This window comes from Trachinotus anak, unplaced genomic scaffold, assembly GCF_046630095.1.
Source record: "Trachinotus anak isolate AG129_WGS33_773 ecotype Australia unplaced genomic scaffold, CSIRO_AGI_Tana_v1 ptg000016l, whole genome shotgun sequence".
Classification (NCBI taxonomy): domain Eukaryota; kingdom Metazoa; phylum Chordata; class Actinopteri; order Carangiformes; family Carangidae; genus Trachinotus; species Trachinotus anak.
The window spans coordinates 26,307,276-26,333,500 of NW_027273867.1; the positions used below are offsets into that span (position 1 = coordinate 26,307,276).

General features: G+C 45.0%; 1 protein-coding gene across 1 annotated transcript in view; it reads left to right on the plus strand.

The window, feature by feature from the left end:
- Nucleotides 1-15: 15 nt before the first annotated feature.
- The window catches only part of LOC139633650 (regulating synaptic membrane exocytosis protein 2-like), a 37,647-nt gene continuing 11,437 nt past the window's right edge, over nt 16-26,225 (plus strand). The window contains exons 1-29 of the mRNA XM_071499450.1: nt 16-236; nt 590-757; nt 2,474-2,500; nt 2,694-2,795; nt 2,975-3,185; nt 3,350-3,519; nt 5,079-5,262; nt 5,519-5,753; nt 5,833-6,114; nt 10,697-10,761; nt 12,535-12,654; nt 12,742-12,841; nt 13,249-13,372; nt 13,609-13,652; nt 13,854-13,942; nt 14,036-14,071; nt 14,737-14,867; nt 15,101-15,272; nt 15,389-15,548; nt 16,345-16,371; nt 18,378-18,446; nt 18,797-18,932; nt 21,349-21,456; nt 22,924-22,974; nt 23,103-23,168; nt 23,264-23,323; nt 24,146-24,313; nt 25,379-25,482; nt 25,848-25,877. Coding sequence (XP_071355551.1) covers nt 603-757; nt 2,474-2,500; nt 2,694-2,795; nt 2,975-3,185; nt 3,350-3,519; nt 5,079-5,262; nt 5,519-5,753; nt 5,833-6,114; nt 10,697-10,761; nt 12,535-12,654; nt 12,742-12,841; nt 13,249-13,372; nt 13,609-13,652; nt 13,854-13,942; nt 14,036-14,071; nt 14,737-14,867; nt 15,101-15,272; nt 15,389-15,548; nt 16,345-16,371; nt 18,378-18,446; nt 18,797-18,932; nt 21,349-21,456; nt 22,924-22,974; nt 23,103-23,168; nt 23,264-23,323; nt 24,146-24,313; nt 25,379-25,482; nt 25,848-25,877 — 3,226 coding nt within the window. The 5' untranslated portion in view covers nt 16-236; nt 590-602. The remainder of the gene's footprint in view (nt 237-589; nt 758-2,473; nt 2,501-2,693; nt 2,796-2,974; nt 3,186-3,349; nt 3,520-5,078; nt 5,263-5,518; nt 5,754-5,832; nt 6,115-10,696; nt 10,762-12,534; nt 12,655-12,741; nt 12,842-13,248; nt 13,373-13,608; nt 13,653-13,853; nt 13,943-14,035; nt 14,072-14,736; nt 14,868-15,100; nt 15,273-15,388; nt 15,549-16,344; nt 16,372-18,377; nt 18,447-18,796; nt 18,933-21,348; nt 21,457-22,923; nt 22,975-23,102; nt 23,169-23,263; nt 23,324-24,145; nt 24,314-25,378; nt 25,483-25,847; nt 25,878-26,225) is intronic.

Here is a 26,225-nt window from a genome sequence, read left to right on the forward strand (position 1 = left end):
GAGGATTTATTTATTTTCTGTCCGTCTCCTCCTCCTCCGCCGCTGCGTCTGTTATCACCGCGAAGAACCGGGGAACTGCGGCGAGACTCCGCGACAACAGCAGGCCTGACCGCAGGGAGGAGCGGAGGATGAGAGCTGCCGCCGGAACGGAGAGCCGTCCGGAGCCGCCGCTGAGTCCCGGAGGAGGGGACATGACTGCGGAGTGAACAGGCGAGAAGGCGCCGCTGCGTCTGTCGGTGAGAGGTGGATGGGTGGATGGATGGATGAATGGAAGGTTGGATGGATGGATGGATAGATAGACAGGTAGATGTATGGATGACCTGATGGCGGGTGAAGGTGCAGACGGAGCGGCTCTGACCGGAGAAGTGTCCGCTACTCGAGGCTTGATCGCGGCCACACACCTCCACACAGACCCGCTGAATCCACCTGGAGGTGGAGAAAAAAACACGAACACTCTGCATTTCTGTGGCTCTCATCACCATCATCGTCATCATCATCGACATTTATTTTTATTTTCTTTCTGTCTGTTGTCTACTGGCGGGCCCGCGGTCACATGAGGGGGCTGACTGACTGCGTCCTCCTGTTTCAGCGGCTCAGTCAGGATGTCTGGCCCGGTCGGACCTGCACCGCCCGCCGGGCCCGGGCCGGGGCCGGAGCTGCCGGACCTGAGCCACCTGACGGAGGAAGAGCGGAGCATCATCCTGTCGGTGATGGAGAGGCAGAAGAAGGAGGAGGAGAAGGAGCAGAGCATGCTCAAGTAAGGTGGTGGGGGGTGGTCTGAATAACTAGTGGTTATGATTGATCAGGGAGGTGTTCTCCAGCCATCATCAACATGATAATCAATAATCAGTAAAGAAGGTTAATTGATCCAAATGACACTGTGTGCTTAGAAGCAGCTGCTGACTGGTAACTGAGGAACAGGTGTGTTCACACCTGGATCAGATTATTGATCCTCTCTGAAGCACACAACAAAGAAACAAGTACAACTGTAAACTGTGTCACTCACAACATACACACAACATGAGCTCAGGTCAAACAAAGCCTGGACTGTGTCAGTGATGGTGAAAGAACCAAAACCACAGTTCAATAATCTGCATCAGATCAGATCCTCTCAGGTAAAAATATTAGCAGTAATGAGTACCTCATGTAGTTACATTATCACAGTAAAAGTACTTCACTGTGCCATAAAGTGTCTCCTGTGACTGATTACCAGCAGACAGTGAAGCCAAAATGTGGCCCTGTAGAGGGAGCCACATGCAGGTGTGTGTCTGGGAGGGGCCACACACAGGTGTCGTCAACATGACTGTGCAAGAGACACAAAACTTTACAGGTGAGAGGAGATCAAAATAAAGGTCAAAGTTCAACTCATGACTACTGAGTACTACTGTAATAATGTAGTACTGAGTGACGAGCACTACTGCAATAATGTAGTACTGAGTACTAAGCACTACTGCGATAATGTAGTTATGAGTACTACTGTAATAATGTAGTACTGAGTACTGACACCAGTACCATTCAAGTGAATAGGAAAGTGTGTCCAAACTGTTGACTTTACTTCATAAATACTTGGTTTAATCCAGAACTAAATGGACAGGTGTTTCCAGGTGTTTCCAGGTGTTGGGAACAATGACTCTTTCAAACGTTGCATACCCACACTGACTCAGGTAACATCACACCCTGTCAGAGGTCCAGCTGCATTGTGGGTAATGTAGGCACCAGGTTTTGACGAGGAATAGATTTTTTTTGGTGAAACATGCTGAGAATGTGCTGACAGGAAGTCTCTCATCCCTCATTACCCATCAGCCCCGGGATATGAACCAGCAGCGCCTGTTTTTAAAGGCTCAGTCCAACAAAAACACCTGCATTGACATCACTGGCTGGTTGTGTGGCCAAGTGTGCATTGTAGATACAGTTTTGACCTGGTGCCTTGTTCAGTGTGTGGAGGCTGATCATGTGTTGTTTGTGTCTGTGTGTTTCTTGTCTGATTATGTTTCATTTATTTATGTTGAACCTTGTGGTTTTCAAAATAAGAGCTGCTGCACTGAATCAGTCTGAAATGAGATGAATGAAATAAGGTTGTGAAGGTGTTTGATGACATCATCAGTGAGTCATCAGAATCTGACTGAGACTGATATAGAGACTGAGTCTGAGTCTGAGTCAGAGTCTGAGTCTGAGACTGAGTCAGAGATTGAGACTGAGATTGAGACTGAGATTGAGACTGATATAGAGACTGAGTCTGAGTCAGAGTCAGAGACTGAGACTGAGGAGGAGTCACTGAGTTCTGATGTTTCTGTCACAGGTTTGATTATTGTGTTGTATGGAACACACACACACAAACACACACACAGCAGCTCATTTCCTCGATGTCTCTTTATGTTTTCTGTTATTTGTTTCTTCAGTTTTCATATTTGTTTCTGTTCTGACATTGTCTTTGTTTTTATTTCATCATCATCATCATCATGTATGTCTGAAGGGATCAGGAGGAAGTGAAACCAGCCTCGTAAGTACCTCAGTCTGAAAAGTGCCTCAGTGAACTACATCTCCCTGAGTGCACCTGTCCTGGCCATGCCTCTTTCCCAAACCTCATTGATTTACTACCTGTTTCCCTGATTGCCCCCCCCCCCCCCCCCCCCCCCCACACACACACACAGAATCTCCTTCCTGTCAGCTGATTCTCTGTGTTACCTGGACAGGTGGAATCTGTTCTTGGGGTTCAGTCAGTTGGTCAACGACGTTGCCACCAACGTGTCTGAGGTTCTGCAGGTTAAAAGTCCAACTGACGAGGGGTCACAGACGTGAGTAAAAACCAGACTGTGGTTCAGGTCAGTGGGTCCAGACCAGAGGAAAACCACGATCTGATGGTGCCTGGTAGGTCTGGTCTGTGGAGGATCTGAGCCCCCAGGAACTCAGTCAGTCAGTCAGACAGTCAACACCAACGCCAACCTTTTTAACCTCACGCCCTCTCCCTCAACAGGAAGTTACATCAGCAGTTTGAGATGTATAAGGACCAGGTGAAAAAGCTGGGGGAGGAGCCTCAGGCAGCTCAGACAGCGAGGGCGGAGTCTCCGATCTGCGGCATCTGTCGCAAGACAAAATTTGCAGACGGCTGTGGGCGAGCCTGCTGTTACTGTCAGAGCCGCTTCTGTGCCCGCTGTGGGGGGCGTGTCCCTCTGAGAGCCAATAAGGTGAGTGGACTGTGACAGAGGACTACACACCTTTTAGAAGCCCCCCCCACAAATCAACTGTTACCATGACAACTACAGTGAAGAACAGAACCAATCAAATCAGTGATAAAAATCACCTTTGTTAAAAGGTGTGTTGTGTGTGTGTGTGTGTGTGTGTGTTTCAGGTGATGTGGGTGTGTAATGTGTGCAGGAGGAAGCAGGAGATTCTCACTCGCTCTGGGGAGTTTTACTCCAACACACTGTCTGTCCACCACACCTCACATGGGGTTCCACACCCACCAATGCAGGGGTCACCGGGGGCCACAGGGCCACTGAGCAACGGAGCCACTGAGCGGTCAGTATTATTACATCACTGATTATTTCACAGCAGAGTCCATGAGGACAGGTACACAGAGTTCATCTCTCAGGCCCAGTTCAGACCAGTTCAGTCATATTCACACCTGATTTAAAATGAGTCTCAGTGACAACTGTGATCAGGTCACTTCCTGCTTCATAAACAGTATGTATTGTTGTTTTTAACAATACATACTGACGGTCTGTTGTCAATGTGCTTCTGTGTGTGTGTGTGTGTGAGTGTGTGTGTGAGAGACAGAGAGAGAGCAGTATAACCGAACAGAAATCATTATGATCACGTGACCATGTGATCATGTGATCACCTCCTTCAGCTGTGATGAGACCAGCAAACTGTGGAGACACTAAGGAACTCTACAGTCTTCATCAATCTGACCTGTGACCTGTGACCTGTGACCTCTGACTCCTCTCACAGGAACAACAGTTCTCTTGGTTCTAAAGCTGCAGGAACAATCTGGTTCTTTATGAACTTCTCTTACTCAGGAACATTTAAACTGGAACCAGGACTTGAAGTCCCACACTCTGTTAATTAGTTTGGTTTGTCTTTAATTACCCCCCCCCCCCCCCCCCCCACACACACACACCCACACACACACCCACACACCCACACACACACTATTGTAATCAGATTAACAGATTAATAATCCCTTTTACTGCTGCTAACTCCAGCAGCACACTAGCAAAAGCTAACAGGCTAACAGCACACACACAGACTGTGATGTCATTTCCAGTATGGGCGGAGCTAGGAGAGGGAGGAGGTGGGAGGGTGAGGGAGCAGAAGGTGGAAGGAGGGGGAGGGGCCAGTTACAGAATGGGTGGGGCATCTGTTATGATCCATATATCAGTTATAAACCTGCTGAGTGTGTGTGTGTGTGTGTGTGTGTGTGTGTGTGGAGGCTGAATGTGTCGTGTGTTGAGTCGATATGAAGCTTCAAACCTCCGACAGCTGAAGGACAAACTGTAAGAGACTTTTCTTTTTCATGTATTTGTAGAGTGATGGTGTCGTCACACGAAGGTCAAAATGTCTCCTGCTCATTTGTTTATCTCTTTACTCATGAATCAGATTAATGAGAATGAAGCTTTCATTAATATGATGTGTTGTGTTGTGATTGTGGTGCTGACGGAGACAAGGATGAGGTTCAGGTTCAGCAGTGATAAAATCCTTATTTCATGGTCTGATACTGGCTCAGTGTTGGTTTTATATTTGATTTATTTTAACTGGTGGATAACTGGATCAGCTCCAGTGGGTAACTGGGACCAGTAGATAAGGGGACCAGTGGATCATGGAACCAGTGGGCCACTGGAATCAGTGGATCATGGAGCCATTGAATCACTGGGACCAGTGGGTCATGGAACCAGTGGGTCACTGGGACCAGTGAACCGTGACCAGAAACACAGACTGAGACGAGTTTCAAAATGAAGAACTGCTCCTTTTATAACATCCCAGTGGAAACAGGAAGAACCTCACAAAGTTCAGGTTCTGTGTAAAACCAAGTGACTGAGAGGAGGCCCTGTGATTGGATCATTCTGTGTGATTGACAGGAGGCGGAGCCCCTTGGGGTCATATAATGATGGTGGTCGAGGGGGCAGGATGCCTCACTCGCCCTCTGACCTTGGTCTGGACTGCCGGGCTCGCTCACCACATGGCTACCATGGCAACGGGGAGGAGGATCTGCGGGGTCGGAGGCGACCAATCAGAGATGGACAAGGGCGCTGGCACTCACAGGTGAGTCTTATACGAAAGGTAGGCGACAGGTGTTTAAAGATGCTGTTGAATTGTAACTGTTTTATTTTTAATTAGATTTTTGTTTAGTTTTAATTTTGATAGATATTTACACTTGAAACATCTGAGTGTAATGATGTCATCCCCGCACCACAACTTCATTTTTATGGTCATAACAACAGTTCAACGGGTTGTTTTCGTCTGTCATATTGTTCCTGTCTGATGATGACATTGATCTTCGTCTCCTCTCCTGGATCAGGACCACCCTCTGGACCAGGTTCTGGACAAACGTGAGCTGCAGCAGCGGCAGGAGGAAGAGTTTCAGGCCCGTTACCGTAGTGATCCAAACCTGGCTCGTTACCCGGTGAAGCCGCAGCCAAGTGAGGAGGCCATGAGGATGTTAGCTCAAGTCGGCAGGGTCCGCCACCAACGCCGCCACAGTGATGTCTCCCTGGCAACCACCGAGCCTGATCACTTGACCCTGAGACACACAGGTAGGAACAGAGCCATCAACCTGTCTGTGCCTTGCTTGATGGCACTCAGTCTGACTTTTCTGATTATTTTTCCTCTCAGGTCTCCGTCAGAATCGGCCTCAGGTATTGGTGGGATCTGGAGGTCAGAGGTCATACTCTGTGGACCGGGCAGCCAATCACGTCAGCCCCACGTCTCCTCGTCGCAGCCCTTTATCACAGCAACACCTGGACCCAAGCTCCGCCCACAAGAGGAAGCCAGCCAATGAGAGCACAGCACAGAGGGCGCGGAGGATGGGGAAGATGCATGTGATTGGTAGCTTCAGCAGCTCTGAAGAGGATCTAGTCACCACGCCCGAGTACACCAGCTGTGACGAGCCCGACAGTGAGTGACTACATGCTAACTGCTGACTATATGAGGCTAGGTGCCTACATGCTAACAGCTAAATATGTGAGGGTATGTGATTTGAATTAGGCTTGATGGCTGCGTGCTAACTGTTAGCTATATGAGAGGTGACCATCTCACAATGTGACAGCTGCTACGACTTACATCTGTTAACCGATCAATAGGGATGCAGCTTTAAATGACAACTATGAATGTTTATCAATGCTAAAAAAATACCTATGTCGCTCTCTCTGTTCTTGAGCCACCAACAGGTTTGTGTTCACCTCCTCCTTCTTCAGATTGTTTTACATACACATTAACATCACTGTTGCAAAGGCTCAGGTTCATTTTTACAACTGTACTGATGCTGATGGAGGATGACTACAGTTACCTTCAGTTACTTACAGTTGCTTACAATTACCTACAGTTACCTGCAGTTACCTACAGTTACTTACAGTTACTTACAATTACCTACAGTTACTTGCAGTTACTTACAATTACTTACAATTACCTACAGTTACTTATAGTTACTTACAGTTACCTACAGTTACTTACAATTACTTACAGTTGCTTATAGTTACTTACAGTTACCTACAGTCACTTACAATTACCTACAGTTACCTACAATTACTTACATTTAACTACAATTCAGGTGTTAATTATTGTACAGTCTACACACATTAACCTCATATTGTGCTGCATGTTAGAAACTGCAAATTCCTACATTCCTCCTTTCCACAAGGAGGCACCCTGTGAATGCACCCCCTCCCACAATACAGAGGTCAGGATGAGGACTTCCTCCTCTTTGTCTGCAAACCCTGCTTCACCTTGTTGAGTTCTGGAGGGTGTTTTCCATTTGTCTTTTGATTTATCTTCATTGTCAGTAGTTTGATAGGTCTGTGTTGCGCAGTGTCAGCCCAGTCAACAGCAAAAAACTAAGTTCAAATGTGATGTCACCGTTGCATACATAGGTCACATGACGACAACTGACCACGTTCTGTTTGTCGAAGAAGGAAGTGGAATTGGTTTTAAAAAGAAAAAGAATCCTGCTCACTGTCCATCAGTCAGCATATTAACATTTGGTCCTCAGGTAAAATTACCTTCAAACAGACAAACCAGACCTGGAAAAAATCCACCAATTAGAGGACAGCAGCCACGCCTCCTTACAGCTGATGGACATGGTGCAGGAGTTTCAGTCCTGCACACCTGTCACCTGTAAATGTTCAAAAGCTGCAGAACAACTGCTAAATGCAGTTCACTGTGAGAAACAAACATCTGATCTCAGACAGGTAAAGACGGTGGTGACAGGTGAGACAGAACGGCTTCATAACCTCAAGTTACCAAAGTTTTAAGGTGGTTTGAGGTAAAACGTCACAGGGAACGTTTTTCAGTGTCAGAGCAGGTGAGTGGAAACAAGAACAGGAGACAGACAGTGAGAGAGAGAGAGACTGAGTTTGTGTTCTCTCTCTCTCTGACAGTAATTAGCTCAGTGTGATAATCTTCTTACAGCTGAACTCCATGTTCACCTCCACACTCAGTCTGAGCAGCTTTACCCTGCACTTCCTCTAACAGACACCAGAGGGTTCCTACTAGAATTCAGAGAACCAAACAGGGTGGAACTTTAACTTAACAAAGAGAAACACTGAAAAAAGTTCTGTGTTGGACTGGGTTCTCCTGTAGTCCAGTTTCATCACATATGGCCTCCAGATGAAGTACTAAACATCACAGAAGGAACAACAGAACAAGAACAGAATGGCCCACATGGGGGATTAATACTGGGTCAGGTTCTGTCTCAGACAGATGATGTAGATCCAGTTTGTCTGGCTGAGGTCACATGACTCTACTGCTGTTCTATGAAGGTTTCACGTTTTATGGTCTGGGTGGTTCCCAAAGGTGGTTCCACTGTTCTTCCTAGAGGTTTTGTTGCTGTGCAGTTGGTTCTGTTTGTGTTCATAGAGCTCTGTAAGATCCTCTTCTGTGGTTCTATAGGTGGGTGGTTCCTTTACTCTTCTAAGAGGTTTCAGTTTTTAAAGAGACAGTGTTCCTTCATCAACATTAAATCCATGTTAGTTTATCTGTTCATCAGGTTGAATGAATGAATGAATTTTATTTATTTTGAACATGAAAAATGAAGAAGGGAAGAACACACCAATATATTCTGTTATTGTGAACAATGTGTTCTCACAAGGTTCCTTTTTTAGGTCGTAAATCTAGGTCAATGAGGTTCTGTATTTGTTCCACAAAGTCCTGAGGTTCTGTAGGGTTCCACAACTGACCTTCCTCTGTTCTCTGTGATACTGTGCTGTTTTTGCAGTGTGTTCTGTCTGTTTTTCAAGGTTCTGCTCCAGTTCTGTGGGTTTCTCCTGCTGTTCCATGAATCTCAGCTATTGTTCCTTACAATCCTGCACAGGTTCCATTTGGTTCTCTTGGTGTTGTGCAGAATCCTGCTTCTGTTCTGTTGTGTGTGACTATTATTCTATGATGTTCTTTTTTAATGCTCTGTGGTGTCACATTTCAGAACAGGGTTCTGTCACTGTTCTGTTGGGGACTACTTTGCTCTATTCAGGTCTGGTCATGAGTTCTGCCTCTGTTCTGTTGCTGAACGTGTTGCAGTTGCTGCAGGTCGTCTCTCAGGAAATCAGGCATCATGCTGATGAGTTAATCTGCTGCCTCCATGTCATTGGACCAGAAGTCACCTGGTTCGAGATTATGAGCTCTGATTGGCTCAGACGGTTCTGGCTCCTCCTCTCAGGTCTGGAGGTAACAGAGCAGCTCAGAGTCTCTCCTGATGCTTTCCTGAATACACCTGGTCCTAAACAAGAACCAGGAGAGCCTTCAACAGACCCTCAAACTGGACTGGTCCAGGCCCAGATGACCTTGGAGGATCCTGGAGAGCTGGTCTGAATGTCTGATCCAGATTAGAGCAGAACACCTCGGCCTGGCTGCTGCAGAATCACTGTTTCTACTTCTGTTCAATTGGATTAAAAGAGGAGAGTGTGGATTACCCGCCTGCCTCAGGATTCACTGTGAACACAAGAATAGAACCACAGACTGAAGGAGGCAACGCAACTGTTGACCAACCAGACAAAAACATGTCTGCAAACTTGACAGAGACGGTTGGTCAACGTCTCTGCAACTGCTGGATCCCTGGTGATTTGGTGATCTGCTGGATTTCTTGGTGATCTGTTGGATTTCATTGGCAGGTGGGAGGAAAGGTGCAGGGTTGAGTGGCAATCTTGCCCCCAACCTGGTAACCTCCACCAGCTTCTAGTTTACAGTTTGACAAACCAGATCACTTTCAGACCTGCAGACTAACTGCACGCCATGCTGCAGCTCAGGCTAACAACAGACTAACAACAGGCTAACTTCAGGCTAACTCTCTGAGCTATCAGTTGAGTCTGTAGTGAGAGGGAAGCCATCACTCTAACAAACTAACATGAAACCATAGACAAAAAGATGGACTCAGTGTTTTGACTCAGACAGGTATGAACTGCTCTGTAGCCTGCAGGCAGAGCTCAGGGCAAACAGCACCCACATTTACAGTGAGGAGTAGAAAGGAGCTGCAGGTTCACCTTCTCCTCTTCCTCTGCTGAAGCCTCCTGCTCCCCCTTCATGGCGCTCAGACAGACCTGTGAGTACTGAGGAGTGTGTGTTTAAAGCTGCTTTCACTCAGTGATCTGTGTGTAAAGACAGATTACAGGCAACATGTTGAGACTGTGGTGGAAGCTTCAGACCCCCCCAAGATCCAGAACCCCCTCCTGATCTTCATTTCTGTTGAGTGTTGCAATCTGTGATATGAATGTTTGTCAGTACCACACTCAGATGCCCAGTGATTTTGAAACTGTCCTGTAAAAAACAAGCCCACATGTCATCATTTGTTGCTAGGCGACATCTAGTGGTTGTAATAATGATGACAGGAACAAAGCGAAAAGTGTGGTGACGTAGTTTATAGGGCGGCAAAGTCCACGTCAGGAACCATGACCGTTATTAGAGTAACCATGTTGATGAAGGTAGGTACGCTGCTCTTAGTGCAGTCTGTGTGTTTATTATTGTAACCATGACAACCATGGTTGTTGGTTGAGAACTAGTTGAGGACTGGTTGAGAACTGGTTGAGGACTGGTTGAGGACTGGTTGAGGATTGGTTGGAGGTCTGGTTGAGGACTGGTTGGTGATTTCAGTCTAGTTTGTGTCTTTGTGAAGCCGTACAAGGCTCAAGCAGTTCGTCTAATGTACGTCTGATGACGTCAACAGTTCACAGTGGTGGAGGATCTGGTGTCAAAGAGAAAATCAAAAGTTTGGTAAAATTTCAGATTTAAACCAATGAAGAGAAGCTGAAACAGACTCTGGAGGTGACACCTGGACAGGTACTGAGAGCTGTAACAGGTGTCACTGCTGTTAATCAGCCAGTTTTCCTCACTGTGACATAACCACATCAGACAAAAACATGTCCTTTAAACAGACTGAATCTCACCACGAGTCTCAGATGACCACAGCCCACCTTTATGCTTAAAGCTGCTTTTCATCATGTCTGACCTCTAACATTTGACCTCTGACCTCTCCTCCTCGATGTCTTGTTGCTAGGAGACATGGATAGCCAGTGGTGGGATCATGGTTCCTGGCACAGCGAGCCTGCGCCCATGTCTATGGTAAGACTAAGGCCCACCCTCTAATCCTAACTCTGACACACACGCACACACACACACACACACACACACACACACACACACACACACACACACACTACTATCTTTGTGAGGACACTCAATGACATATTGTGTTTCCTAATCCTAACTCTGACCCTAAAACCAGGTCTTAACCCTCAGAAAACCATTTTAAGTCATGTCAGAAAGTGAGGACCGGAAAAAATGTCCTCACTCTGTTAGGAAAATACTTTTTTTGGTCGTTGCTATGTAGCATTTACAAGTGCAAACACACCCCCTTCCCATCAGATGACAATACAAGGAGAAACAGAAAACCAGCCAATGAGGAGACAGCTTTTTTTCATGTCAACCTCTCTCAGCCAATCATAGAGGCTGAAGCAGAGTGAGGTGGACAGGGTGTGTAGGTCAGAGGAGGAAGCTGATTTGCTGCAGCAGCACCATGCTGAGCGAAGAACAGGAAACAATGAGGATGATGACAGTCCACTCTGTCCTCCTCCCCTAAATGGTGATGTCACAGCTTAGAGGGCCAATTAGGAGTTGGCACTGCCTGTCACCAATCAACTTCCTGCTCCTGCCTCATTCTCTTCTTCTGTCTGACTTTAGAGGGTCTGGTTTCTCCTCCTGTTGTTTGTTCTGGTTCCTCCTTAGTCCACCTCCCTCAGCTGTGTGACATCACTTCCTCTAGAACCTGATAGGTACAGATGTCTGCAAAAGTTTGGGCAATTTCCATATTTAAAATGATAGTAATAAGCAGGGTTCAGCTGAATCAGGTGGTTCAAACACAAACCGGGTAATACCACAGTCAGTCCAGACCAACTGCACAAGTCTCACTGTCACATTTGAGGACATGAATGTCTCTGACCCTCCTCCAGAGGACAGGAGATGAGGGAGTCATGGTAACCGGCAGGGTTACCTCTGCAGGTAGGTCTGTTCCTGCAGTTTCCATCAGGAACACTGAGACTGATGGTCCAGGATGGTCCAGCTTCAGATGTGTGGTCCTGCCTCTGGTTTTAAGAAAGACCGTCTCTGTAGTCCGGTTATAGACAGAGGTGGAGACAGAGCTGGAGACAGACGTCCTCATCACCTCCAGACAAAAAAGTGTTTTGATTTTTGTACTGATATGAATCTAGTACTCAGAGAGGTCCGTGGTGAGGCTCCTCCTCCTCTTCCTCCATCTCCTCTTTCTCCTGCTCTTCCTCTTCCTACACCTCCTCCTCCTCTTCCTCCTCTTCCTCTTCCACCTCCTCTTCCCCCTCCTCCTCTTCCTCGTCCTCCACCGTCTCTTCCTCCCCCTCCTCATCCTCTTCCTCCTCCTCCTCTTCCTGTTTCTCTTCCTCCTCCTTCTCTTTCTCTTCCTCCTCCACCTCCTCTTCCTCCCCCTCTCCTCCTCAGGCTCCTCGGAGGTGAGGAGGATGATCTGGTCCAGATCTGAACTCTCAGACCCTCAGTGTCTCTGGACTCAGGAGGACCACCAGTATTGATGTACTCTGACAAATCCACCCCCACCACACAACCCCCCCATGACTGCAGAGGGGGGCAAACCTCAGCAGACAACTTTCCACCATCTCAGGTGACATCTCACCTGTATCAGATCTGTCACCTCATTTTCCTCTCTCTCTGCTGCTCTTAGGGAAGCTCGCTCGCCCTCTGCTAGTGAAACACTGTAAAACGTTGAGTGTGATTTAACTGAAGGAGACAGGACTGTGCAGATACAGATACATGATGTACAACCTTGTGTTTACCACTGTGACTCCTCAGCAACCGGTAACATGGCAACCATCCAAGGATGGAGAGCGTCTGATTGGTCGAATTCTGCTGAACAAGAGGATGAAGGATGGGACGGTTCCTGCGGATACAGGAGCATTGCTGGGACTCAAGGTGACAAACTCTTCCTCTTTTTCCTCATCTTCTTGCTCCTCCTCCTCCTTCAGTTTAATGCCTTGCTCATGGGCAGAGTGTTTTCAGGTTGTTGGGGGGAAGATGACAGAGTCCGGTCGTCTCTGTGCGTTCATCACCAAGGTGAAGAGAGGAAGTCTGGCTGACACTGTGGGTCACCTGAGACCAGGTAAACACACTGGACTCCAGGGGCTTCGACCACTAAGTAAGATTAGATTGGTTCTCCTGTGTCATGGAGCTGGCTCACTTTTAACTGGGGTTGACCACCATGGCAACCTGGGTAGATCACCTTGGTAACAGAGGCCCCTATTGGTAACCTGTTTTGCAGGTTGAATTCAGAGAATCAGATCAAAATATGACCAATCAGTGACCAATCAGATCACAGGAACAACAGACTCACCAGTCCTACAGGATCCTGACAGGATTCTGATCCTCTAACTCAACCTGAAGCACAGGTTACCATTGGCATCTACTGCGTTTACCATGGTGATGATCTGGCTTTGAACACCAACAAGTGCATTACATACTACCTCCACCCAATCACATGTGACATGATCTTCTTCTTCTGTGGTTCAGGTGATCAGGTTCTAGAGTGGAACGGTCGGGTTCTTCAAGGAGCCACTTTTAACGAAGTATATAACATCATCCTGGAGTCCAAACCGGAACCACAGGTGGAGCTGGTGGTGTCCCGACCCAATGGGTGGGTTAAAGATCACACAGGGGTTAGAGTACAGTTTGACTGACAGAAACATCAGGTTCAAGTTAGAGTTCTGACAGGATCTGAACTGACCCACATCCACTCATCCAGACCTTCAAACATCTGAATCTGTCCAGCTGTCAGTCAAATATATGTGGACCTGTTGATGTTCTACAGAGAACCTGAAATTCAGTTCTGTTAGAACATCATGTTAACACATTGTGACCTTTGTTCCTCAGAGATGTTTCCAGAGCACCAGAGACCCACGTCCAGCTGGACTCCAGTGAGTTTATCACACCACCACAGACTGAAGACCACCACAGACACAGAACCACTACAAACAGAAGACCACTATAGACTGAAGACCACCACAGACACAGAACCACTACAGACTGAAAACCACCACAGACATAGAACCACCACAGACTGAACACAACCACAAAGAACTGAGCCTGATCACTTGTTCTACATGTTCTATGTTCAGGTTCGAGTTCCTTTGAATCTCAGAAAGTTGGTCCGTCCATCTCCATCACGTCTCCCATGAGCCCCAGTGTCCTGTCTGGACAAGTCTCTGTAAGTTTACCCATCATGCACCGTGCTGCCACATAGCCCACACAGCCAATCAGCAGTCAGTTAACAGCCGTCTCCATGGTGATGTGGTTTCAGACTGTGAACAGGCGTCCCTTGGTTCCTCGAATTCAGGTAAACTGTAGAACCCAGAGCAGTGAGACATCTGTTTGTTTTAGTTGTTAATATTAGTTTTCAGTTAGTGTCAGTGATGTCATAGCCCCACCCCCCCACCTGGTTACCAAGCCCCCAGTGTCTGCAGCTTTAAAATAAATGTAGTGCAGTAAAATTTTCTGACACTGTTGAATATGGTTCTGTTTCTGTTCCACTGAGCACTCCTGTTCTGTATGGTTCCCCTATTGTTACCAGGGTTTCTAAATCTGTTCTTTGTGGGTTTCTTCTCTTTTATTGACCTCAGCCACTTTTCCTGCATTCTACATGGTTCTCTATGGTTGTGTTCACCTTTTCTCTTCTGTGACTCTTCTACTGTTCTTTACGTATCATCTGCTGTTTTTAAGGGTTCTGCCATTGTTCTACATGGTTTTATGTGTCTTTTTTTCTGGGTATAGATTTCTGTCTTTCCATCTTGGTGCACTGTAGCATCATTATAATCGTGAGGGTTCCGTTATATGGGGTTCTACTTTTTTCTATTTTGTTATTTCATTGGGTGCTGTTCTAGTCTTTGGGTCCCTCTGCTGTATCTAAGCACCTTTCTGCAGGGTTCTCCTCCTGTTCCTCTATTGGTCTCCCGGTTAGACCAGCTGTGTGGTACTGTCTTGATTTAAAATCTGTTTTTACAGGTGAAGCTATGGTATGATAAAGTCGGTCATCAGCTGATTGTCACAGTTCTTGGAGCCAAAGAACTTCCTGTCCAAGATGACGGCCGACCCAGAAACCCCTATGTCAAGATCTACTTACTGCCAGACAGAAGGTAAAAAAGAGAACCAATCAGAACACAGAGATTTATGGATAAGGTCGTGTCAGCTGATGAGAAGAACTTGACATGTCCAAAGATATTATTCTCAGTAGCCCGGTGTTCTCTGGTTCCTTGTATGTGTTTTTCTGATCTATGTTGTTCTGCTGTATAACGTGCAGAACCTCTGGTCTGGTTCTTGTTGTTGCTGCTCTGTCATTGAATGTTAATTGTTCCTCCTCCTCTTGTAGTGATAAGAGTAAGCGCAGGACAAAGACAGTAAAGAAGTCAGTGGAGCCTCGGTGGAGCCAGACTTTCATGTATTCTCCAGTCCACCTGCGGGACTTCAGAGAACGGATGCTGGAGTTGACGGTCTGGGATCAGGCCCGGGTCCGTGAGGAGGAGAGCCAGTTCCTGGGAGAGGTCAGAACACATGTAGAACATTCAGAAAACAGAGCACTCATACTTTAGATGCAGTCATCTTAAAGAACGGCTTCTCCTCTCTTTGTTCTCTCTCTGTGCATTCTCCGCCTTTTTAGGTCCTGATAGAACTGGAGTCAGCTCTGTTGGACGATCAGCCTCACTGGTACAAACTACAGCTTCATGATGTTTCCTCTCTGCCGCTGCCAAGTGCCTCCCCCTACCTGCAGAGGAGAGGACTGCAACCTGAGCACAGTCAGCCCAGCAGGAGGCTGCAGAGTGAGAAAACACACTGGCTGTGGTCGAAAAGTCTTTTTCTCCTCTGAAGGTTCAGACCTGAAGTGTCTGAGCAGACATGATCAGAGCTGAGGAAAGGAGCTTCGATGCTTACTATCCTATCTCCTTTAGCATAGGAAACACTGGACCTTCCTTTAGGAAAGGAGGGGAGAACACGCTGTCCCACAATTCCTTGCTGCAGCAACATTTAAAGTGACGCACCACTGTAGTTGAACCCCGACAGAAACAACATGAAATTGTCCACATCAGTAAACTCAATAAACTGATGTATGAATATCATTTATTCTGACTCTGATCAGTTCATTATTTTGATTTAATTATTATTTTAATGGATCAGTTTCTCTGCTCGTGTTTTCCTTTCATGTTTCTTATTTCATCATTTCATTCTGTTTGTTTCTGCAGTTAAAGGAGGATTTATTGTCCATGTGTTATAAATAAAGTTGGTTTAAAAAACTCTATAGTGATAGTAAAGTCAGATTCTCTCTGCAGCGTCATCTTTTCCTAAGTGCTCATGACCTCTCCTTCACACCTTTCCTTGACCTCTTCATGTTTTCCATGGAGGTCGAGGAGACAAGGTCAGAGGTGATGATTCTGACTTTTCGACCACAGCCACTGATAATACACACTGATCATCTGTGTAACTGACAACATAAACACATTTTCATCCACATTTTGAGTTTTTTAAGGTCATGTCTGTGTGTTTTTCATCATCTTCTTGTTTTGTCTTCAATTTTCACTTTTGTGTTTGTTGATTTTGTTTTACTTTCCTCCCATGAAGCTTTGCCAGACAAAGGTCCTTACTCAGGTAATAACAGCTCTGTGTATGCATTTGTGTTGTGGCTGCTGACCATCTCTAGCTAATGCTAACTCCTATGGGTTTTCCCCATGTGATGCTAAGTTAACAATCTTCCTTTGTAAACTGTGCTGAAAGGTAGGAATCAGTGTTTTGGGGCTAAAAGTCAGCATATGTACACCTCTGAATTTTCAGGTTTGGACCATTTAGTTTTTTAATCTATGAAGGATTAAAAGTCAGGATTTATTAGTTGGGGAACGTCTGTTTGTTCTCAAACTGCAGTGAAAGAACTGACCAGAACTGACCATCACAGGCACCTGTGGGGATTCAAGAAATCCTTGTGGAAGTTCTATATATATTCTCAAGAATCCTAAAATTGGTGCTAGGATTCCTGAAAGGGTTTGCTGTTGTCTTCAAGGCCATCCCAGGGGTCTTTGAGGGGTTGTTGGGATTTCAAGTTCCTTAAGAAGGTCTCAGTGGTTCCAGTAATCCTTTTTGGAGGTTCTTAGCAATGTCTCAGCTGTTGAAGATTCTGTGTGAGTTTGAGGAGTTCCCAGTAGTTCATTACAGATTTTCACAAATCTTTTAAAACCTTTGTGTGTATTTTGCAGATGCTTTAACATCCAACAGTCTAAGTAAGGTTCTAGCATTCCTCAAGAGTTCCAACTGTCTTCAAAGTTGTACCAGGAGTCTTTGAGAGGTTGACATAACTTCGGGGGTCATTAAGGGGGTTGCAGGAAGTTCTAAGAATCCTGGCAGAGTATTTGGGGGTACTTCTTTGTATCCCAGAGTTTTTAATGTCCAAGGTTCCTAAAATGATTTCCATTTGTCTTCAAGGCCATCCCTGGAGTACTTGACATGGTTACACAGTTTGTGAAAAGTTGTACATTAAGAGACTATGGGCGTCTTTGAAAGGTTCCCGTTGTACTTGAAAGAAATGTATCGGTTCCTCTTAAAATCACTGTGGAGGTTCAGCAGATGATTGACAGTACCCCAGAGGTTTTAGTGTCCAAGTATTCCAGCTGTCTCCAAGACAACCCCAGAGGTCTTTGAGAGATTGATGTGCTTGCAGAAACTCTGCAAATGCAATTTCAGACATTCTTGAAAGTTCCTAGAAGTAGTCGTTTTCAGATGGACCCAGTAATTTCACAAGGGCTAATGGAAATCCATGGTCCAATTTTAGAAGACATTAAACATCTTTTTTTTGTGGGGGGTGGGGGGGTGGGGGCAGTAGTCCTTGAATAGGATTCACATGTACTTAAAGCTGTCCAGGAGTCCCTCATTGGACTTCAGAGGTCCTTGAGAGAATCCAAGTTGCTACTGAGTTTCACAGGTTCTTGTTGGTATTCTAGAAATTCTTGTCAAGGGTCTGTAGATCCTTGAAGTGGCCCAGTGATATTTAATATCTAGAGTACTCAATATTCCTCAAGAAAGCTATAAGGTTCATCAAAGGGCTGTCCATGTGTGTTGAAGGCCTTCCTGAGGCTCTTTGGGAGATAGATGGAATCATAGGGATCACAGGTATTATTAAAAGGGTATAAGTGGTCTTTGTTGGGGATCTGGGAATCCTTTTTAGGGGTTCTGAAGGTACCTGTTGTCATCTTTAAGCAGCGCCAGTGGTTCTTAAAAGGTTCTAGAAGTGGTTAAAAGGGTTTCAGTTGTGTTTGATGTGATCCAAAGGATCTGTGAAAGGTTTCAGGAGGTTTGAGGGGTAAACCCAAGTGAAATATGTGAATCTTTCTTTTTAATGTTGGTGTGTAAACTCTGTTGTTTCTTATCTCCCTGTGCTGTTTCTGTTTCTGTGTCAGATTAGTTGACCTTCCTGTAGAGGATTACAGAGGAGCTGCTTACAGGCTTAAACATCCTCTCTCTCTCTCCCCCCCCCACCCTCCCACCCCCCCACCCCCCCACCACCACTCCCTCTACCTCGCTCCCTCTCCCCCTCTCCCTCACCCTCTCTCCCTCTCCCTCTCTCTGTGTCTCTCTCTGTGTCTCTCTACCTTTCTTTCTCGCTGCAGGGTCTCAGAGGATCAGTGACAGTGAGTTTTCAGATTATGACTGTGAAGACGGCATCGGGGTGATATCAGGTGAACTCCATGTCCCATCATACACTGCAACACCTACAGCTCATTGATAAAGCCCAGTCTGAACAGCAGAAGTCAAAGTGATATTCATCCACACGACCTGGTGGAATAGAACTAGTTTAGAACCAGTTTTCCTCACCTTAAATTTCCATTTCAAATATTCCCTCTAGTGATCTGCTCTGTGTCCTCCTGGGTAATAAAACTAGACTACAGTGAATCCAGTGCTCATGGTGTCTCTACTGAAATGAACTGACTTCACACTGAAGTTTCACCGTGATAAAAGCTGGTCAGACCAGTCAGAGCACTCCGTCAGGGTGGATGGTTCAACTCTGGCTCTGTTTCTTTGTGTGCAGACTACAGACAGAATGGGCGGGACGTCCACAGTTCTACCCTCTCAGTACCGGAGCAGGTGATGTCATCCAATCACTGCTCAAGATCTGATATGGTCAGGATGAGGTCTCGGTCACCCAGCCAACCGCCTCCTCACAGGTAACCAGCCACTACTGAGCATGCTCTGTGTGAGTGTGTTTATCATAATTTATGATAATGAGAGATGAGGAGAGGTTAGGATGAGATTAACTGAGAAAACACCAGAGGATCTAAACTGAGATATGAGATAACTTGAGGTTAAAGAAAGTAACGAGTCAATGTAATAATTTAATACAACATGAATTAGAATCACAAGAAACCAGTTGGAGAACAGATGAAGAAGGATGGGATGGGATGGGATGAGAAATGAGATGTTGAGTCAGTAGGAGACAAAATAAATCAAGACCAGATGAGAGAGGACATGAGATGAGACAAGGTGAGATTAGACCAGACTGAGAAGAGACCAGGTATGAGATGAGACAGTTTGATATTAGATAAAATCAGATTATACCATTTCACAAGTTCAGATAAACAGAGATGAAATTATATGAGGTGTTGGGACAAATTAGTTGGCAATTGAGATGAAACTAGAAGAGATACAAATGGATATAGTAAGATGACAGAGAACAAGATGAGTGAAGATAATATGAGACCAGATGTGTCATGAGATAGACACAAAAAGGGCAAAACCAGATGAGGCTGAAAAAGATAAGATGCAACAAGAATGTGATGATGTGAGATCAGATCAGATGTGATAAGTAGAGATAAGACTCAGAGCAACAGACTGACATGACATTAAATAAAATATGTGGTGTTACGTAAATATTTCTCAGTCTGCCTGTGGAGAGTCAAAAAACAAGACTCGAAGGGTGGCATGCACCAAAATGTTTAATCTCTATAGAGAGGAAGCAACACACTGAACCACATGACAGTAAGCAGTTCAGAGTTGTACCCTGCTGACCGAAGGCTTCACCCCATTTTTATACTTTCTGATATACCTCTGGCCCTTTGTTTGTAGCGTCACAAACATTCCTCTACAGATGAAGTAACAATTGGGATGCAATAAAAGCAGGTCGTGACCTATCTCAGGAATCTACAACTGGGTGTAATCTCCTGTGGGGATCAAGAAATCATCCTGCCATCTTCCCTATATCCAGGAATTTATTTACAGTGGGGCCATAACAGTAGGGTTCACCAGGTCATCCTTTGATCACTATAACAGTACACAGCTAAGGCTACAGACTAATTACATCAAGTATAATATTATCTCATTGTTACTACAAAGCATACAAAAATTCCGTCACGGTGGTGAGCTAATCTCATATCAGTTTCAGGGCAGCATGATTATAAGACTAAATAAAATTAGATAAATAAGATATGAGATAAAACATGATGAAATATCTCATTCACAGTTGGTATTTTCAGAACCACAACGGGAAGCTCAGTAACACAGCAACATAAGATGAGATAAGAAGACATTAGACTAAAATCAGAAGAGATGAGAATCAGATAACATGAGATGAGACAAGAGATAAGAGACAAGATTAAGAAAAGAAGAGATGATACAGGATCCAAAGATAAGATCAGATGAGATGGGGCAAGATGAAATAAAATTAGACAAAACTGGATGAGATGAAACTAGGTGAGATCAAATCAGATGAGTCAAATGAGTTAAGTAGATCCCTGGTGGGATGTGATTTAAAGAGTTAGTACAGATGAGATGAGATGAAAAAAAATCAGATGAGATCCTAAGACCAGACAAGATAAAATGAAATAACAAGAGATAGTATGAGATGATGAAAATCATGACACAAGATGAGATGAGACAACACACAATGAGATGAATGACGAGATGAACAAAGATGAACAAAGATGAAAGATGAGACCAGATGTTATAAATGGGATTAGACAATACAAAACCAGGTAGGACCAGACTGGACAAGACAAGAGATGGGAGACGAAACATAATTTTTGTTTAATGAGATGAAATGAGAAGATGAGGAATGAATGAATGAATGAATGAATGAATGAATATATGAAATGAGACCAGTTTGTGTGAGATAGATAGATAGATAGACAGATAGATAGATAGACATAGATGAGATAGATTAAATTAGATGCAAGATGAGACCAAATGGATTGCGATGAGATCAGAGAAGCCGAGATAAGAAGTGTTAGATTCAGTTAAATGACACAAAATGACATGAGACCAAATCTGACAAATGAGAGACATGAGATCTGGTGGAACTGTATGAGACGAGAGAGTGTAAAATGAGATGACAAAAGGTATTATTGGATGAAATGAGACAAGATTAAAGAAAATTAAATGAGAGACTAGATGAGAACAGACGAGATGTTAGACAAAAAGACATGAGATCAGAGATGACATTTTACATCCTCTCTGACCTCTGACCTGCGACCACCCTGACCTCTGCAACCTCTGACCTCTCCGACCACTCTGACCTCTGCTGACCTTTGACCGTCTTTGACTCTGATCTCTTCTGACCTTTGCTGACCTCCGACCTGTGGTTGCCAGCGGCAACCCCCTGTATCCGTTGTACCGGGAAGATGCAGTGCGGCTGTTGCGAGGCTCCAAACTGAGCCGAGCATACTCTGATGCCGGCCAGTACAGCAGCCTGAACAGGTAACCATAGCAACATACAGCACAACACCTGACCTGGATCACCTGGACATCAGCCAACCAGAACACAGTCTAGGACACAGTATAGTGTGATAATAAACATCATCCTGTCTGACTGAAGCAGGGGACTCAGTATCAGATACACCTGTGCTGTCAGGTAAACCCCACTCCTCTGCTGCTGTTGGACCAATCAAACAACACACAGCAAAGACTGTTTAAACGGGTCTGACCCAGGTCTGAACCAGGACCCAGGTCAGAACTGGATGTTGTTGTGAAGTTCTGGTTCTAGTACTGGATGTTGTTCTGTTGTACTGGTTTTGTTACAATTGTAGTACTTGTCATATACATTATATACTAGTAATAGAACCCATTATTCAATTACTATCATTATTGACAGTACTGTTGGTATTAGTGCTCATAATACTGTTCGTACTACAAGTTGTAGTGCTGACTTTAGTGTTAGCTGTTCTCTGGTGCTGTGTCTCAAATCAGATACTTCAGTCGGTACACTCACATGTAGTACACTGTGTACTCAGTAGAGGGTAGTGCTGTCTCAGATCAATCACTGTAGTTGTGAAATGATGATCATGTCATGTGACCACAGTTGTCGTTCACCTGTCGGCTGCTTTGCTTAGTTGACTTGAACATGAATGTTCTACTGTCCTGTGTCATGTGACATGGAGGTTAGATCACTATTGGCGCAGTCAATGTTTCCTCCTTCCTCAGTTGCTGTTTTCACTAGTTTGAAAATTCATTGGTGGCCCCTCCCCTTCTGCTACGTAGCCAAGATGGCGACCGTTGAGGATGAGAAGTGTATTTGTACTTGTCAATGTGAATGCACTGATTCACTAATAACAGGAAGTGTGAGTATGAAGTACATGAACTGAGACACAGAACTAGTTTTAGTTGCTGGTTTTAGTTATGGTCATACTACTGATAGTAGTGCTGGTCGTAGACCTGTTTAAAGTACAGGTTTTCAGTACTGGCTATTCTACTACTACTGGATGTAATACTGGTTACTCTTGCTCGTAGTAGTGGTTTGATTATTGGGTATAGTGCTAGTTTTAGACCTGGTTGTTATGGTGGTAAGATGAGATAAGATGTACCTGTATTGATTGTATTGACCCACCAGAGGAAATTTAAACTGACACAGCAGCACAAAAGAGAAGCAGTGCAGGTCTAGTCTAGGGTTTCAGTAGTGTGTGTGTAGTCCTAGTTGTACTAGTATTTGTACTGGTAATGTTGCAGGTTATAGTTTTAGCCCTGTTTATACTACAGCTTCTTGTTGGGGTTGTAGTACTGCTTGTACTACAGGTTAGTCCTGGTCATAGTACTGGTTTCATTAATGGATGTAGTGCTGGTGGCAGTTGTTATACAGGTTACAGTACTAGTTGTAGTACAGTTTACAGTACTGGCTGTAGTACAGTTTGTAGTCCAGTTGTGTGTGACTGTCTGCTTCTGTGTATTCAGGAGATCACTGAGGAGAATGTCTGTTGCCAACTCTCTCGATTCCCATGACAGGTACTGCAACTACGTGAAATTGCAGTATTAGTAGCAGTATTAGTAGTAGTACCTGTTGTACCATCAGTTGCGGTAATTGTTGGACAGCTCATCACATTTTCATCTCCTCATGCGCTTCTGTGTGTAAGATATTTTAATGGTCCGAACACTCCCTGGACAAACCACATGATGAACGGGAGCTGTGAGGACTACAGGTGAGCCCCAAGGTCGATGGGTAATGTAGTGTAGAGGATGAAGTTGACTGTAGGTTCATTATGTTTTAGAGTTGTGATGTCTTTCTGTTCTTCAGTCAGGATTTCATCCCAGACTTCCCCTATGAACCCAACGCCTACGAAGAAGAACTGCTGAGGTAAACTGACTGACAGACAGTTGTACTGACGTAGGTGTAGTCCTCAGTGTCACCTCCTTTTCCATCCCTCCATCCCAGCTACAAGTGTTTCTCAGTCCAGAGTACACCAAGTTCAAATCTGTGGAGGACTCACTGTGTCCAATTTGTAAGTGAGACAACAGAGTTGTTGTGATATCTCCATCTTAGTAGTTCAACCTTAACTCAAAGGTCCACTAACTGGGTATTTCAGAAGAAAACAAGACCAAACACCTGGTCCCTCTAGAATGTGTGTCCTGGTCTGAAGAGTCTCCAGCAGCTCTGTGAGGGTGTACAGCGGTACTTTGAGTTAAATGCAAATGTTAGCATGCTAACATGCTGACAGTGACAATGCTAACATGGTAGCATTTAGCAGGTTTAATGTTTACCATCTCTACCATCTTAGTTTAGCATGTTAGGATGCTAACATTTGCTAATTCATGATATGCCACTGGGAATGTCTTTAGCTCTGCAAGAACTGGACAAATTCAAATGTGACCTGAAGATGGCGTCATCGTTATTACAATTCATCCTTAGGGGAGCATGCTGCTGACCTCACACTGTTCACCCTGGGATGATGACCATGGATGATGGGAAATGTAGTGCTCAATTTTCTTTGTCTTTGGTTTTTTTCAGTCTTCAGTGCCTTACACTTCCTGTTTACCCTAACCCCTTCACTGGTACAACCAGCTGATCTGCTGACAGCAGCCTGATGTGTCACAGTGATGTGACTAATTAACCCGTGTTGCAGGTGCAGTGGCTGTCATGGTGATGGTGGTGGGTGATGGTTGTCATGGTGATGTGCAGGTACAGTCGGGGGATGGACCGGCGGGATTACTATAGTCGCTCTCGGTCAGCTGACCAGCGAGCAATGGCAGACCGACCCGTTTACACGCGCTCACACTCCACAGACCGAGCTGACTCTGTCCACTTGAGGTCCAGACGCTCCGCCCCCTCCTCACCTGCCCCAACCAGGTGACCACCAACTGACTCATCAGAAACCAGCTGTCTCCATGGTGTTTGTTGAATGTGGTTTTTATCCTCAAAGAGAAACATGACATCTTTCTGAAGATTGGCCACACCCCTTATATCTTCACCCCTCACTTGACTTCCTGATTGGCTATAAGTGACATCACACCACTGAAAACCTGTTGTTGTCTTTGATTCTCAGTCATATGATTTCTGTTCTTTTGGGTTAAATTAATCTTTCTTTACTTTTACGGTCATGTTCACCTTCATATTATTTTTGTTTCTTTCTTTGATGCGTGTTTTTTAACAGCATGCTGGTGTTGTTTGTTTGTTTGTTGGTTGTTGGTTGGTTGGTGTTATACTGCATGAGTCTCTGAGCTCCTGAAGAGATTTTTTTTTTTTCTTTCTCAGATTCAGTTTTTTTCAGACTAAACTTTGTGGTTGTCCTGCTGTAATCCAAATCCAAACCTCTTCTTCCAAACTTGAAGACTGAGCCCCTGCGGACTTTGGTCCAAAGTACTATGAGACACACCTTTTGACCAGACTTGTTTCCATGGAAATTAATTAAAGTTCTTGCCCAGGAAGTGGAAATTTGCACATCTTTGCAAAATATTTAGTTCCACGCAAAAATGTTGGAACATGTGTTGATCTGTGAGTTTGCAGGCTCACAGATGCCATTTAGGATTCAGGACAATGTGACTCACACTGTTCTGACTGGCTGAATGGACAACACACCGAGTACAGGTGATCAGAGGTTTGATCAGTCCCTCCTGATCAAACCTCTCACTTCTGACTCTTGATCAAATCAGTCCCTGTAACCATGGAGACAGTGTCCAGTGATCTGTGCATTGATTGAAGGCAGATCAGTGCTATCTTTACTGCTCAGGGCCACAGAGTTTGTTAGACATTAGCTTGTTTGTAGCAAACATAGTGTAGCATGTCCCAGCACACCCACATAAACAAAAGCCTTAATCTTACATTACTAATGATTACAATCACTTTAATCTCTGACCTTTGACCTTACTTCCCTTTTGTCAGGTTGGTAGTTTGATTTCTGACTTTGTCCAACAGGGCAAACCCTCGATCGACCCAGACGAGTCCATCAGGAACACCGGTCTGCAGCCGCCGAGGACGCCAGCTGCCTGCCGTCCCACCCAAAGGAGCTCCAGACAGAAGTATGTCTATTGTTAGTTACCTGTCAGGTGATGCCTCCAACCAACCAACCAATCAGCTGCTGAGTTCATTGGGCAGGTTGTTCAGGGTTGATCAGGGTTGGTCCTCTTCAGTCTGAAAGGTGAACAGGTTTTTACCTGATGACCTCAGACTGCAGCAGGTTCAAAACGAAACAGTCTGGGGCCACAAACTGTTCCACAGGAGTAAAACCATGAGGGATTGTCAAGGCCACTGACGAGGATTTTGTTTGTTATGGTGGACAGACTAACTGTGATATATAATGGTGTATCATCTTCATAAAGATGGAACAAAATGCCCCGCCCTCCCCAGGGGTTGTAGTGATCTAACAGTGAATTGTGTCTTACAGGTGCAGAACCCTCTGACACTGTGCAAGCAGGTACAGACTGTGATCTGTGTGTAGTTTACCTGAGTTCCTTTAGCTGAGACCTAGAATAGTTCTGGTTCTCTGTAAGACCTTCTAGTATTTGTAGACATAGTCAAACTACTGACCAGAGGTAACAGGTTGGGATTTGCTTGAGGAAATATTCTACTTATACATCACGTCTAGTGTGATCCGCAAGCATGCTGGGAGATGTAGTCCCTCCAGTTTTCTGTCCCAGGATGATATCTTGTCTCCATCTTCTGGTTCATACTTTGTGTGGCTTGAACACATATGAAATCACAGTGTTTCTAACTGATGTGGATATCTACACTATTATTCTCCCCCTGACTGAATCTGATCTCT